Genomic DNA, 16,168 nt, shown 5'->3' on the forward strand with positions numbered 1-16,168 from the left:
GTGTGCTTACGAAGGACAATCGCACGATTCCTTTATTTTACCATTTGCAATCTCTCGATGACCAAGGTGGGCCAATGTGCTTACGAATAGAGGAATCCCAAAATTATAGATGCGTGCTATTATATATATATATATATATATATATATATATATATATATATAAAGAGACGTCCATTCTCAAGTACCTCTTCTTCCCACTTGGCTAGCAAATGGCAAACTTCACCAGGATACTTAGCCCTGCGTATCTTCCTCCAAGATCCTCAGTATCATCCCAGTATCTCAAGCCTCTCTCAAGTATTCAAGTTTATGTAATGTTTTTTTTTTTTTAAAAAAAAAAAGCTTATGGAATCAAGGCAGGAATTTTCTTGTCGGGCTATTAAATAAATATATAAATTTTTTTTAAGATAAATTATTAATTTATATATATTAATTTTTAAAGTTAACAGTAAAATTTTAATTCAAATGCAATATCTAAAATATTAAAAAATAAATTTGAAAGTGCAAAAAATTAAAGTGAAAATAAAAATAAGCTCACTATTGAAGTTATATTTTTCGATGTTTTGTGAAATACAATTCATTTTTAATCGAATATGAATCGATATTATAACAACCCATCAACCGGGATAAAATAAAAATCTCATGTCAACTGAAAAATAAAAGTAATTAAATTTTTCCCTCTCTCAATTCCTCCTTCCTTTCACTTGATTCTTCATTATAGTAGTATTTTATAAGTTGGACTTTGTAAGCTTACAAGCTATTCTCTCTCATTTTTTCTTATTTTTTTTTTCTTGGATTTTTTTCTTATTTTTTTTTGCCTTACTTTTCTCTCTTTCTCTCTCGCCTTTTCTTTTCTTTTGTTTTCTATTTTGCTTCTGCCCAGTTGGCAACATATAAAAGGAAGGAAGAATTGATTTGTTTTATTTTTTAATAGCAAATAACCATATTACTCCTTAATGAGACATTTTGCTTTTATTTGATGGTTTTTTTTTTAGTACTATCAAACTCTATTCATCTTAAAATTTAAACCATATTTTATTTAATATATTTTAAAATTCCTCGTAAATTTTCAACTCAATCTGATTATCGGATTGAAAACTACACCCAATAATGTAAAATTGGTCAAATTGTGATTTTTTATCAAATTTCTGAATTTCTCCAAAAATTCTGAAATTTTAACCCAATCTAAATCATCATATTAGAATGCTCTACGCAAATTTTTATAATTTTTTAATACCTCAATCAAGAATTAAATTTTTTTTTATATAAAATAGTAAAAAAAATATTGATAAAAGATCTTAACTTGGACTAGAGCCCACCTGAGCCTTTACATGCTTCCGCCCCTGTATGGAATAGTTGATTACCAGCAACATGCTAGTGTAAGGTTAAGGTAAGATGATGACTCAGGAGAGTCGATTTGATTTAGTTTTTTTTTTAAAATAAAAAAATTAAAACAAAATTGTTGTAATAAAGTTTGTTAAGAGCTAACAAAGTAAGTTCTTGTTTGGTATTATAATCCAATCATATTTTTAAAATATTTTTAGTTTAAATATATATATATATTGTTTTGATATACTGATGTTAAAATATTTTTTTTTAAATTAAAAAATATATTATTTTAATACATATCTAAATAAAAAATTAAATTTAACAAAACAAGTTCTAAGAATAGAAAGCTAGTCCACGTTTCATCAATAAACTTTAATGTATGTCATCTGCAAATTGAAGTTCAAGTATATTATATTACGAGGATTATTTTTATATGTTGGATACAACTTTGATGAGTTGGAACTTTGCTATTTTCAGTCGTTTTCTCTATTGTTTCTTTAAAAAAAAAAAAAAAAACCCTTAACAGTTTGTGGTGAAAGAATCATTGATGATGAACCCTTTCCATTTATCTTCCTTTTTTTTTCTTCTATTTTAATGAATTTACATGGTAAGTGTATTTCATAACACTCAGTAAACTTCTACCTGTTTTTCTTAAACCTCAATGCGCCAAGTCTTTATTCAATCAGATCCTAGATAAATGTACCAAGACAGGTTTAGAGTGTGTTTATTTTTATAATTGAAATTTAAAAAACACTAAGTTTAAAAAATATATTTTTAGTTGTGGCTGGGTTGATTTAAATAAATAATTGGTTAAAATTGTGATTGAAAATGTTGTTAAATAAAAAAATATATTAAAAATACCTGGTTAAATGGACATCAAGATTTTTTTTAATTTACATGGAAATCATAATATATTAGAATAAGAACAATAATTTTTTTTTTTTTCAAATGCAATTAAATACTTTTTTTTTTTTTTTTACTCTCTCAAATACTGAAGCTGCTACAAAAACAAACGCATTATTCACTGCACCTAATGCTAATTGCTGATATTGCCCACTTCTAAGAATATGTGCCACAAGAAGGGAGGCCCACACCAGGGTAATTAGGCTTCTTAGCCCAATGGAAGATAAATAATACAAAGCTCAGATCTTTTAAGTAAGCCCAATAATGATTTCAGCCACCAGCCCATAGGAAACAAGATGTTGTCCAGTCCAGTTATTATATGCTAGCACAGACGGGTGGCACAAACCGCGTAGCTTTGTTTATGAAAATTCCATGTTCAATACTCTTTTTTTCTTTTTCTTTTTTTTTTTAGTTTTAATATTTTATAAGATGTAATTATCATGATATATGATAAGAATCTTCGAGATACAATTCATTTATATTATGGTATTTTCTTTTATATTTGTGCAACACCACAATCTTTTGGAGACAAGCAACTTGAAAATTCATATATAAAAAAAATTGAGAAATACAAAACTTAATCACAAGATCATGTTATAGAATATTGCTCAGCCTCGGAATGCTATATATATACCACCGAAAGAAAGAGAATAAGGGAAGAAATTTTCAATTCATCCTTCAAAACCAAAATAATTTGTCATATTTCAAGCCTTTGAATCAAAGTCAAAACCTTAGAAATCTGATTCAATATAAACCATTTCTTTACACTCAAAACGTTTTCAATCTTTGTTGTAGACTGTTCAATGTATAGATTTTGTTTTCTTTCATGAATAGATTCATGGCCCCTTATACTTATGAATTTTGTAATGAATTTTGTAAAGTGACAATCTAGTCAAGTGGCACGGGTCAAAGCTAAGTTAATTAACATTTAATGATTTTGAATTGTGGTGTATAATATTTTTAGAAAAAATATTTTTTAAAAATAATATATTAATTTTTTTTATATTAATACATAGATTTTTTTAAATCTATTCTATCTCACGTATTTCTATTCGACAAGTTTTATCTTTACATCGTATATGTAGTTCAATTATATCTCATTTCTCACAAAATACACTATTGTACGGCCCTTCCATGGAAGCAGGTCAAGCAAAACAAGCTAGTCAACAGCTTCTGTTCAATACTGCTCACAAAAAAATAAAAATAAAAATAAAAATAAAAAACCTTTAATTTTTTTTTTCCATGTCGTGACCACGTGATGGATGAAAGATCATGGATGATGGCCGCCCTCCACGCACCCGTCCCCGTCGTCCCGTCGTCCCGTCCCCTCCCACTTATAAATACGTAAAAATTATAGCATTCATGATAATTATAAAAATAATATCGATATCTATCAAGACTTCTTTTACAATAATATTCCAAAAGATTTAATGAACACCACTTGATAATATTATTAAAACAATTATTATTAATAATTGTTAGTATAAACAATAAAAGAATTTAATATATATTTTTATTTACTAGTCAACAATTTTATACTTAACATAGAAATCACGTAAATTATCGTGGATGATAAACAATATATTATTTACATGTAAAAAAAAAAAAAAAGATTAGGTGCTTAGATCTATCTTGGTCCACACACATGAACTTTTTCTTAAAATGCATATAATTTAATTTATTAATTATTTGGGTTTTTTTTTATATTATATTTTTTTTTATTTAATATGATATTTTTATTTAATTTTATTCTTCACAATTGAGTAGAAGTTTATTTACATTAATTTTTATATTTTTTATTATATAATGAAAGTTTTTTATCTCTTTTTTCCACCTTCATTCTTTAATAAAAGATTACAAAGAAAAATATTTGGGATTTTTAACCTCATGATTCTTTTTCCACAAATTCATCATTCAATATGAATTTCTTACTTCATTTTATTATTTAGTATTGTATTAATCTTTTTTTTTTTATCTACCCGTGAAAAAAGTTAATTTAGGACAATTTTCATACAATTTAATTTAAAATTCATGCTAAGCAAATAAATAGTTTAAGATTTTTTAAATTTAAACTATGATAAAAATTTTTATAATTATGTTAAAAATTTTCTGATAACCTAAATGTTATTTTTTTAGACTCATTTTTTTTTTAATCCAACCTGCAGTGAGATTGCAGTTAAAAAATCTCACTTAAGATGTTCAGTCTCCTGCCTTCCTTCTTTTTTCTTTTTTCTTTTTTCTTTTTTTCTTTCTTTCTTTCGAATTATTCTCTCTAATTGTGCATCAGTAACAACTATTTTAATTCATCCAATCACCATTAATAGTTATAGAGCTTATTAGAGCATTTGGTTGCTACTCAATTAAGTTGATGTTGAATTTCCGTGGGATTAGGCTGGAAAATCACGGAAGAAGTAGTGGTTTATGGTGTGTTTAAGATGATGATAAATATTATTTTTAAGATTAATTTTTTTATTTAACCAAGTTAGGATCTGGATCCTGTAAAGAAATTAAATTTTTTTTTTAGTGTTATATACATATTTTATATATGACCCATACAAAAAAAAATAAAAAAAATTAACGTCGCCTAATAAATTATCCTAGTTTTGGCCACTCCTACAAACCCTCGCCCTTCCCATGATAGACAGATATTCGATATTCTTTATCATTTATTTCACAAGACACCTTTTCAAGTGAGTTTTTGATAAATACTACTTTCGGATTTTGTAGCCACCTTAATTTAATTGAGTATTTTTGTATTTCAGTATTTTTTAAAAAATAAATAAAATAATAAGATATAATAAATATTTAGAAAAATAATATAATATAGAGGGCCATGGATAATAATCACAACTCACAAATTGTAAATATTATTAGGGACTCTTTTTCAAAGTTAAAAATAATAGGGCAAAATTTATAATAAAAAAAAAGAAAAAAAAAACACTTTGTTGACATACTAAATCTTTAATAATAACATTATTAATATTGTCAGAGAAATATTGACAAGAAACATCTAATAATATATAAAAAAAATCATTATTTATGACATTCCTAAATATTATTGGACATTTGGACTCTTCTCATTACAATCTTTACATTACCACTGATATAGTTTCCAAAATTTCATGTATAATAGAGATGAGTAAAAAAACTGATAAACTGAGAAAACAAAAAAAATAACTGAAAAAAAACCAAATTAACCAAGTAAAAAATCAAAAAAAAGTTATAGTTCGGTTCGGTTTTCAAAGTCTAAAACTGATTGAACTAAACCAAACCGAACCGGTTCAACGAGGCCAGCATTTAAAAAAAAGGGTATAAATAAGATGTTTTTTCTAATCTTAAACCTAAAGTAGCATTCCTTAAAAACAAAACTAGCCGCCGCCCTTCCCTTTGCTCTCTGCATCTCTCCTTTTATGAATCTTAACCAGCAAGCCCCCCCACCACATGCACACACACAAACACCTATTTGATGAACCTCGTAGACTTCTCATTGTCTTTTTTTTTCTCCGTCGAACTTGAACATATTAAATTTTCAACTCAAACGAGCCATGACTTACTTATAGAGAGCCTTTTCAGTTGCTATTGAAGCTATCATGGGGAGGAAGACATGCTTGTAACCCCAAAAATTGATGGGACTAGTTGCTATTAAATGGAATACTCCAAGCACAACAAGAAGAGATGTTGTGACAACAAAAAAAACAAGGTAGTCTACCACATGCAAAAGCTTGTGCCATGGCTGATGTGTTAAAGAACTCAATTTATGGCATTATGTTTGCTTTCCATGAAAAGATGCTCACAAGCACCAAAATAGGTCTTATCGATAAGAATTGGGTTGCTAAAAGTAAATTTTTTTTTGGAACCTACAAGTTACTTGTATAGAAATTGCATCATTTCCTAGAATTTTAAGTTATTAAATCGAAACAAATCAAAACTTGTTGGTTTGAACTAATTTTTGGTTTGATTCAATTCAAAAATTAAAAAAAAAAAATTAATTAGATTTTTTTTTAATCTAAAACAACTAAAAATGTTGAACCTTAATGTATCATAGAGTTTTTTTCTTTATAATTTTTATTTCTTTCTTTATTATTTGACATTATTTTATTCAATTTTTTAAAAGTGATAAAGACAAAAAAAAAACTCTACTTTAATTGCCAATAAGCTGTCGGCATCAAACTGGCTACTTGCCAAATAAACTGGCTACAAGTCTGGACAATGTGTTCAAAGTTTCGAAATGGCTAAGACCTAGGAAGTGGTGGGCGCAAGGGCTCTGATGAGACCATCATCGTTAATTGATTACTTATATTAAAATTTGATGTGATCCAAAATCTCTCTATCACATGTTCGTGATCTCCAATGACCTGTGAAGAATAACAATAAAAATATTTCAGAAAGAAAGAAAAGGCATTCCAACATCTAAGAAGCCCTAGGAGCCTACAGAAATACTATTAATAAACAAGTTCCAAGAGAGTCTGCAACTACAAGCCCACCTGAAGAAATAGAACAAACAACTTGTATCAAATCAATTATAAAATTAAAACTAGCTAGACTTGCCCCGTTTAGTCGGTGGGTGATTTTTACAAATTATCAGGTTTGTGGTTGTTTTAGTGAATGATTTTGTGTTTGCTGTTGGATACAATTCTTAACGGTATAAAACAACACAGATTTAAAAGCTTGAAATTATATTTTTGATCTTGTGTTTTTTTATTTCATGGGTGTTTGTCTTTTGATGTTGTGTTTTGTTTATTTTTATAAATGTTTGTTTTAGTGGTTGATTTTGCATTCGATATGGGTTACAACCCTCAACAATACAAAACAATACAAAACACAAGATCAAAAGCATGAAAATCATATTTTTACTGTTGTGTTTTTTACATACAGTATTAATGTGAGTTTTGTGTTAATTCATTAACAAAATACTTTTTTTACTTTTTAAAATTTATTTTTGACATAGACATATCAAAAAAATTTAAAAATATTAAAAAAATTAATTTAAAATTAAAAAATTCAAAATTTAACCAAAAAAAAAAACAAAATGAAAATCAATATCAAACAATCCGTTAATCTTCTGAGTCCACATCTAGGTGATAAATGAATTGCATGGCTTGTGTCAATTTGGTTTGTTTTTTTTCCCACATCAACACCAACACCAACACCTCTTTCTTGTTCTTGTTCTTATTTCTTTCTGCCAACTCAAAATGGGAACTTATGTAATTCCATAGATTCCCTTTCAATGGATTCCTTTCTTATTCTAATCTTACTAATATTTTTGTTTTTGTTTTTTTCTTTCAATTAATTAGTCAACAAGGACAATCGCACGATTCCTTTATTTTACCATTTGCAATCTCTAGATGATCAAGGTGGGCTAATGTGCTTTCAAATAGTGCAATCCCAAACTTATAGATGCGTGCTAAAATTAAGCTTTATAAAAAAAGAGAGAGACGTCCATTCTCAAGTACCTCTTCTTCCCACTTGGCTAGCAAATGGCAAACTTCACCAAGATACTTAGCCCTGCGTATATTCCTACAAGATCCTCAGTATCATCCCAGTATCTCAAGCCTCTCTTCAGGTCTTCAAGTTCATGTATTGTTTTTTTCTTTTTCTTTCTTTTTTTAAAGAAGCGGAATAGTTGATTACCTGCAACATGCTAGTGTAAGGTTTAGGTAAGGTGATGACTCGGAAGAGTCGATCTGAATTAGTTTTTTTTTTTTTATATAAATAAAACAAAGTTATTTTAATAAATTTTGTTAAGAGTAATCGAATTAAGATTTATTTGGTATTATAATTCAATTATATTTTTAAGATATTTTTAGTTTTAATTTATTTTTATGTATGTATTTAAATTTTTTTGATATGTTGATATTAAAATATATATTATTTTTAATACATATCTAAACAAAAAAATAAATTTTAAAAACAAAATTCTAAGAGAAAACTAGTCCACGTTTCTTCAATAAACTATGTATGTCAGCTGCAAATTGAAGATCAAGTATATTATGTTATGAGGATAATTTTTATATGTTGGATACAACTTTGAAGAGTTGGAACTTTGTTATTTTCCGTCCTTTTCTCTATGATTTCTTCTTTTTTTTTTAAAAAAAAAAAACACCTTAACCGTTTGTGGTGAAAGAATCATTGATGATGAACCCTTTCCATTTATCTTCCTTTCTTTCTTCTATTTTAATATTTTTTGATCTAGTTTATATGGTTTTCGATCTAATTTTTTTTATTTGTTGTGTCAAGAATCTTGTTTCTTTTCTCCCTTGTTGGGTTTATATCTTTTTAAAATAAAAAGTTTGTTATTACATCTTATGATTTGTAATAAGATTGATACTCTATAATAATCACGAAGAAATAAAATATTTCATTATTGAAGTCTAATGGTGCAGTGTGTTTATCCATTGATGATGATTTGAAAAAAAAAAAATATGTCATCAAAATTTTTTGTTTTAAGAAATGTTTAATAAAAAAAAAAAAAGAGAATCCAATTTAACGGTTGTAGATTGATTGTTAGTGATCAGAAACGTTATTAGTAAATCATAATTTTCATAATTATTGAGTTTTGAAAATAGTAATGTAATAATAATGTTTTATGCACTTTTTAATGAGTTGTTATATATTATGATTAAAAAAAAATAAAATTCAAGCCAGCCTTCTAAGATCAATTTGACCTCTAAGCCGGGGATGATGTGTATGAGTTGCGACAGCAAAGGCAGTATCATTCAAGCTGCTGTCACCGGTACTTAATTTATAATAAATGGAAAATTCGGCTGTTAAATGGCGGCGATGGCGGTTGCCGTTTTGGTGCTGAGTCTGCTGACACACAGGCGACTAGTTCGACAGTACGGAAACCAGAGGGATTGACCAGCGACATCAGCTCTTGGATTTTCTTTCAAGGGTTGAGGGCTAACCTCAAATTTGGTACACGTAATTTTTTTTTAATGACCAGAGGTATCTTTACAATAATATAACATGGAGATTAAATTCATCTCTTCAGTTTTTATAAATACAGATTATTAATAGCAGGGAAAATTCACTCAGCTTTAATTTTAATAGCTAAGGAACGAGTCATGTACATATCACTTAACCATTAGAACAATTTTAGTTATTAAATCCTAATTGATCTGACAGGTCGATTGAAGACCTGATTAACTTAAAATCTAAACTGGTTCGGGTTGAAAATTATAACAGAGAAAGTTAATTTATCCTCACTCAATTAAAATCTTAATTTAACTGGTAACTGATCAACTCCAGTAAAATTTGATAAAAAATTGATTAAAATTTGTTTTAAAATTGAAAAAAAATAATAGTGAAAAGTAACTCATCTCAACTCGATAAAAAACTTAATTTGACTCGTAACTCAAGTAAAATCGGATAAAAAAATTATTTAAATTTATTTTTTAAAATATTTTTTTATTTAGAAATAAATTAAAATAATATTTTTTTATCTTTTAAAATTCATTTTTTGCATTCCAAATACTTTGAAACCACAAAAATATCACTTTGAAACAAAGAAAAAAACAAAAAAAAACATTTTTTAAAAAAAAAAGAAACTCTAAATTATGCTTGCTTCGTGTTTGGCACTGTGTTTCAAAAGCACTTTTGAAAAAATTAAATTTTTTTACTTTAAATTAATATATTTTTAATGTTTTCAAATCATTTTAACGCGCTGATTTTAAAAATAAAAAAAAATATTAACATATTTTTATATAAAAAAAAACTTTAAAAATAATTATAACCACACTTCCAACCACCACGTTTAAATAATTTTGTTCGTGAGTTTCAGCAAACTGACTGGCACTAGCTAGCCATGTATTATTAGACATTAACACGCAGAGAGAACATAACTTGAGCGGCAAGGAGAAAACACTGCCTGACCAAATTACCAGGAAAAAGAGTGTGAAAACGTAGCTGAAGGTCGGTTGATAGTGAGAGAGAAAGAGAGAGCACGTGTATGACCAAATGAAATTGTCAAACCCACTTTTCCTTAACCCTCCTTAATAATAGAGTAGATTATTCTTTAATCCCTGGTTCTTATTGAGGTTATAATCTAGCCCTTTATGTTTGACATCTTACAATTTAGTCCCTTCACTATTGTTTACTTCTTTTTATTAACATCGATTGGTTTTTCTCCAAGCGATTCAACTGCAAGATAACAATAAAAATATTTCAGAAAGAAAGAAAAGGCATTCCAACATCTAAGAAACCCTAGGAGCCTAGAGAAATATTATTAATAAACAAGCTCCAAGAGAGTCTGCAACTGCAAGCCCACCTGAAGAAATAGAACAAACAACTTGTATCAAATCAATTATAAAATTAAAACTAGCTAGACTTGCCCCATTTAGTCGGTGGGTGACTTTTACAAATTATCAGGTTTGTGGTTGTTCTAGTGGTTGATTTTGTGTCTGCTGTTGGATACAATTCTTAACAGTATAAAACAACACAAATTTAAAAGCATGAATTTATATTTTTGCTGTTTTTTACTTCTTGTGTATTTATTTTAGTGATTAATTTTGTGTTTTTTACTAGATATAACCCTCAATAACACAAAACACAAGATCAAAAGCATAATTTTGATCTTGTTTTTTTTTAATATTTCATGGGTGTTTGTTTTAATAGTTAATTTTATGTTAATTGCAGGTTACAGTCCTCATCAGCACAAAAACACAAGATCAAAAGCATGAAAATTTTGATGTTGTGTTTTTTAACTTTTATAAGTGTTTATTTTAGTGGTTGATTTTGCATTTGATGTGGAATACAACCCTCAACAGCACAAAACACAAGATCAAAAGCATGAAAATCATATTTTTACTGTTGTGGTTTTTACTTACAATATTAATGTGAGTTTTATGTTAATTCATTAACATAATTTTTTTTTTTTATTTTTTAAAATTTATTTTTAACATAGTCATATTAAAAAATCAAAAAATACTAAAAAAATTAATTTAAAATTAAAAAAATTCAAATTTTAACCAAAAACACAAAATGAAAATCAATATCAAACAATCCGTTAATGCTCTGAGTCCACATCAAGGTGAGAAAAGAATTGCATGGCTTGTGTCAATTTGCTTTGTTTTTTTTCCCACATCAACACCGTCTTTCTTCTTCTTCTTATTTCTTTCTGCTAACTCAAAATGGAAACTTATGTAATTCCATAGATTCCCTCTCAATGGATTCCTTTCTCATTCTAATCTTGCTAATATTTTTGTTTTTGTTTTTGTTTTTTGTTTTCTCAATTAATTAGTCAACAAGGACAATCGCACGATTCCTTTATTTTACCATTTGCAATCTCTCGATGATCAAGGTGGGCCAATGTGCTTACGAATAGTGCAATCCCAAAATTATAGATGCTAAAATTAAGCTTTATAAAAAAAGAGAGAGACGTCCATTCTCAAATACCTCTTCTTCCCACTTGGCTAGCAAAAGGCAAACTTCCCCAAGATACTTAGCCCTGCGTATCTTCCTACAAGATCCTCAGTATCTCCAGCCTCTCTCAAGTCTCCAAGTTCATGTATTGTTTTTTTTGTTTTTTTAAATAAAACAAAGTTGTTTTAATAAATTTGACCTCTAAGCCGGGGATGACGTGTATGAGTTGCGACAGCAAAGGCAGTATCATTCGGCTGTTAAATGGCGGCGATGGCGGTTGCCGTTATGGTGCTGACACACAGGCGACTAGTTCGACAGTACGGAAACTGGAGGGATTGACCAGCGACATCAGCTCTTGTATTTTCTTTCAAGAGTTGAGGGCTAACCTCAAATTTGGTACAAGTAATTTTTTTTTTAATGACCAGAGGTATATTTACAATAATATAAATTGGAGATTAAATTCATCTCTTCAGTTTATATAAATACAGATTATTAATAGCAGGGAAAATTCACTCAGCCATAATTTTAATAGCAAAGGAACGAGTCATGAACATATCACTTAACCATTAGTTCAATTTTAGTTATTAAATCTTAACCGGTCAGACAGGTTGATCGATTAGACCTGGTTAACTTAAAATATAAACTGGTTCGGGTTGAAAAATATAACAGAGAAAGTTAACTTGTCCTGAACTCGATTAAAAATTTAATTTGACTTGTAATGATCAACTCAAGTAAAATCCAATAAAAAATTAATTAAATTTTTTTTTTAAGTTGAAAAAAATAATAGTGAAAATTAACTCATCTCGACTCGATAAAAAAACTTAATTTGACTCGTAACTCGAGTAAAATCTGATAAAAAATTATTTAAATTTATTTTTTTATTTTTATTTAGAAATAAATTAAAATAATATTTTTTTTTATCTTTTAAAATTCAATTTTGGCATTTCTAAAAACGCTTTTTAAAAATCATTTTAACATGCTGATTTTAAAAATAATTTTTTAAAAAAAAAAAAAATTATTAACATATTTTTATATAAAAAAAAAACTTTAAAAATAACTATAACCACATTTTTAAAATACGTTTAAATAATTTTGTTCGTCCGTTTCAGCAAACTGACTGGCACTAGCTAGCCATGTATTATTAGACATTAACACCCAGAGAGAACATAACTTGAGCGGCAAGGAGAAAACACTGCCTGACCAAATTACCAGGAAAAAGAGTGTGAAAACGTAGCTGAAGGTCGGTTGATAGTGAGAGAAAAAGAGAGAGCACGTGTATGACCAAATGAAATTGTCAAACCCACTTTTCCTTAACCCTCCTTAATAATAGAGTAGATTATTCTTTAATCCCTGGTTCTTATTGAGGTTAAAATCTAGCCCTTTATGTTTGAAATCTTACAATTTAGTCCCTTCAGTATTGTTTACTTCTTTTTATTAACATCGATTGGTTTTTCTCCAAGCGATTCAATTGCAAGATAACGATCAGCAAGAGATTAAGCTACAAGGATTCAAACATAAGGGGTTATGTTAAAGTTCATCGAAGCCCACTGGAGAATAAAAAAACATCTCAGCTGATGCATTCTCCGAAGAAAGTGACAATTGAAAAGCATTTTAGTGTTGATTTCAAAGGTTAGTCCGGATAAGATGGATTGAATTTCGCTTGGAAAAACAGAAGAAAGGTTCGTTTTGCATTCTGTTTGAGACCGTGTCTTGTAAGAACAGAGGACCCATGCAAGTGGTGACTTGCTCTTGACCCTCGTCATCATGTGGAGATTCTGCATAAAAGGACACTCAAGAGTGCATCGTCATGATGTGAGCTTGCAACTGCTCCTTGGAAATTTCCAAGTGCCGGTGGAGTATTTCCGAGGATCGAAAAGGACTGACTTGCCTGAAATTAGTTCCGGGGATCGATTTCAATCTTCAGTTCTTCAAGAGGTGGGGTATTTCTCTCTTTTGTTCCTCGTTCTATGGAATATCCCCTTCGGTAAATTGGCTAGTTGTTAGAGAGTTAAGAAAAAAATCAGATTAAAACATTATTATAAAAACATCAATCATATGATTTTTATTATTATCTCCATGAATAATTAAAACGTTACTATCTCATATCAGTTAGAAGATGAGGATATTAATAGCTTATATAATATAAAAGTCAAAAATTTTTTCAAGAGGTGTTTTTCATGAGCAGAAACATACATCACCAAATGCATCGTATCGGCTAGGGGTCTATCATGATCCATGGATATGAACATATATTTAATGAAATGCACGTGCTCATATTGTTGAAAAATGCCTTCACTTGGTGTTCGGAATGTCTAAGGATTGGCCAGAATTGATTTTGAACACACCAATTTCAATACTTAGTTTCTGAAATTAATTAAAATTTTAAAACATCTAGAGATCCAACCTCTTTGGGTGCGATTTGGTCAGATTTTGGGAAGATAAACGTTACAGTAAGTCCTCGAATGTCCGGAAGGCCAACTAGTCTAATATTATTGGCTCGCATCAATATTTTCCACAGCAACTTTGTCTTTTTAGAGCCGTACACCCATTATTAGACAACACGGTATAGAAAAAAGACAAGAGGTGGATTGAAGATATAAAAATTATTTATTTTTAAATTATTTCTTTGTATTATTACATCAAAAAGATTTTTTAAATTTTTTTTTAATATATTTTAAAATAAAAAAATTTTTAAAAAAATTTTAATTGAAGATTCAAATAAACTAATCATTGACCTTCGATTAAGTTCTAGATATTAAAAATTTTCTGAAAACATATGGACATCAAACAGACAACTAGTTGAATTCAGATGCATGAACAACGCAACATGGAATGCAATATAAAAATGGTAATTGGACGAGGCGATGTCCTTTTTATTTTTTTTCACCTTCGATTCTCTTCTGGTCCCTTTCAAGAACTAATTGCACAATTTGATTTTAATTTTCTTCTTTTACTACCTAAACCTTTACTTTTAATGTAGCGATTTAAAATGATTTTAATTTAGATATATATATTAAAATAAATTTTATTATTTTTTAAAAATTATTTTTAACATCAACACATTAAAATATCTAAAAATATAATTTTTTTTATTTTAAATAAAAATTAAAAATAATTTTTAATTTTTTTTAAAAAAACATGGTTTTCAAAAACTAGTAAAATGCCATCCCACATACGAAAACTCGCACGGTCCTGTCGCTTTCCCTAGTACAATCGCACGATATGAGCAAGTTGAGGCTACTGTGCCATTTGCAAGACATATAAATAAATCACCATTTCACCAGTACTAGAATCCACCCTCAAAGACTCACTTGGCTTATTACCAGATTGATGGCAAAGTTCTCAAAGAAACTTAGCAAGACAGATGTCCGAAAGAGACTCGCAGTGCCCACCAGGTCTCTCAGCTCTCTTCCATCCTTCGACGGTGCTCATGCTGTATATTTTCAAGCTGTAGATGAAAGCGGCGAGGTCTGGACCTTCAAATGCTCCGTTCGCAAACGAAGGCACCCAAAACCAGTTCTTTCGAAGGACTGGCTCGCATTTGTGGACAGCAAGGGCCTCAAAGCTGGTGACATGGTCGAGTTCTACAAGGAGACAAACGAAGCCGCCACAGCACATGCTTACAGGGTTCGGGCAGAAAGACAAATCAAGATATTTGGTGTTGTTTTTGGGTATTCTCCTGTTACAGCAACATCCGATGAATCCAGCAATGTTTCTCCAATATAACTACGATGTATATAAAGTAGAAAGCCAACATGTAGCTAGCTAGTGCTGGGCATAAGGAACTGGATTGCCCTGTAAATTCTATCTTGCCATGCTGTTCATATTCAATTATGAACATTAGGATTCTAGATTTCATCTGTATTTATGTGGCAAGTATTGTATAAATTTGTAAATTATATCTTACCATGCTGTTCATATTCAATTATGAACATTAGGATTCTATATTTCATCTGTATTTATGTGGCAAGTATTGAATACCATAATTGTTTATAAGAAAAGGCTGAGTATGTGTGAGTGTACTGCCAGAAAAAGGTTGTGTATTTCAAATTTATTAAACTGGTACTGTGCATGACTCCTAAAATTTAGAACACAAGTTGTTCTGGATTAATTTGAAACTGTATTGTTTCAAGAATTTATTTTTAATAAAAGTTAAAATTATGTTATTTTAATATTTTCTTTAAATTTTATCGAGTAAACTAAATTTAATAAAGTAAATTCCACTTAATTTTATTTAAAACTCAATTCAAATTAAATTTTCTATTAAACTGGGTTTAATATCCATGATATGCATAAGTAGATTATACTATGATTTTTTTTTCTTTCTAGAAGCAATGATTTTATACAGATATCATTTACAGTTTTTATACACCCACTAGGTGATGAGGTCCCACGATTTACTCAAAAAGGGATGTGAAATTTGAGCCCGGCTTAGTGTTTTGAAACTTGGCCCGGTCCAGTGGGTCGATCCAGGACCCGGTCGACCTGGAACTAAAACCAGGCCGGGTTGAAGAAAAAAAGAAGAAAAACCTGGTGTGACCCGGCTGACCCGACAGGATGACCTCGACGGGTTGACCCG

The 16,168-nt window shown here is 29.0% G+C and overlaps 1 protein-coding gene across 1 annotated transcript; it reads left to right on the forward strand.

Annotated features, from left to right (window-relative positions):
- The first annotated feature begins 14,919 nt into the window (after nt 1-14,919).
- LOC118057163 (AP2/ERF and B3 domain-containing protein Os01g0693400) lies at nt 14,920-15,315 on the forward strand. Its single transcript, XM_035069670.1, has one exon. The coding sequence runs from the start codon at nt 14,920-14,922 to the stop codon at nt 15,313-15,315; it is 396 nt and encodes a 131-aa protein (XP_034925561.1).
- The last annotated feature ends 853 nt before the right edge of the window (nt 15,316-16,168 follow it).

This window comes from Populus alba, chromosome 15, assembly GCF_005239225.2.
Source record: "Populus alba chromosome 15, ASM523922v2, whole genome shotgun sequence".
In the NCBI taxonomy this organism is placed as follows: Eukaryota; Viridiplantae; Streptophyta; class Magnoliopsida; order Malpighiales; family Salicaceae; genus Populus; species Populus alba.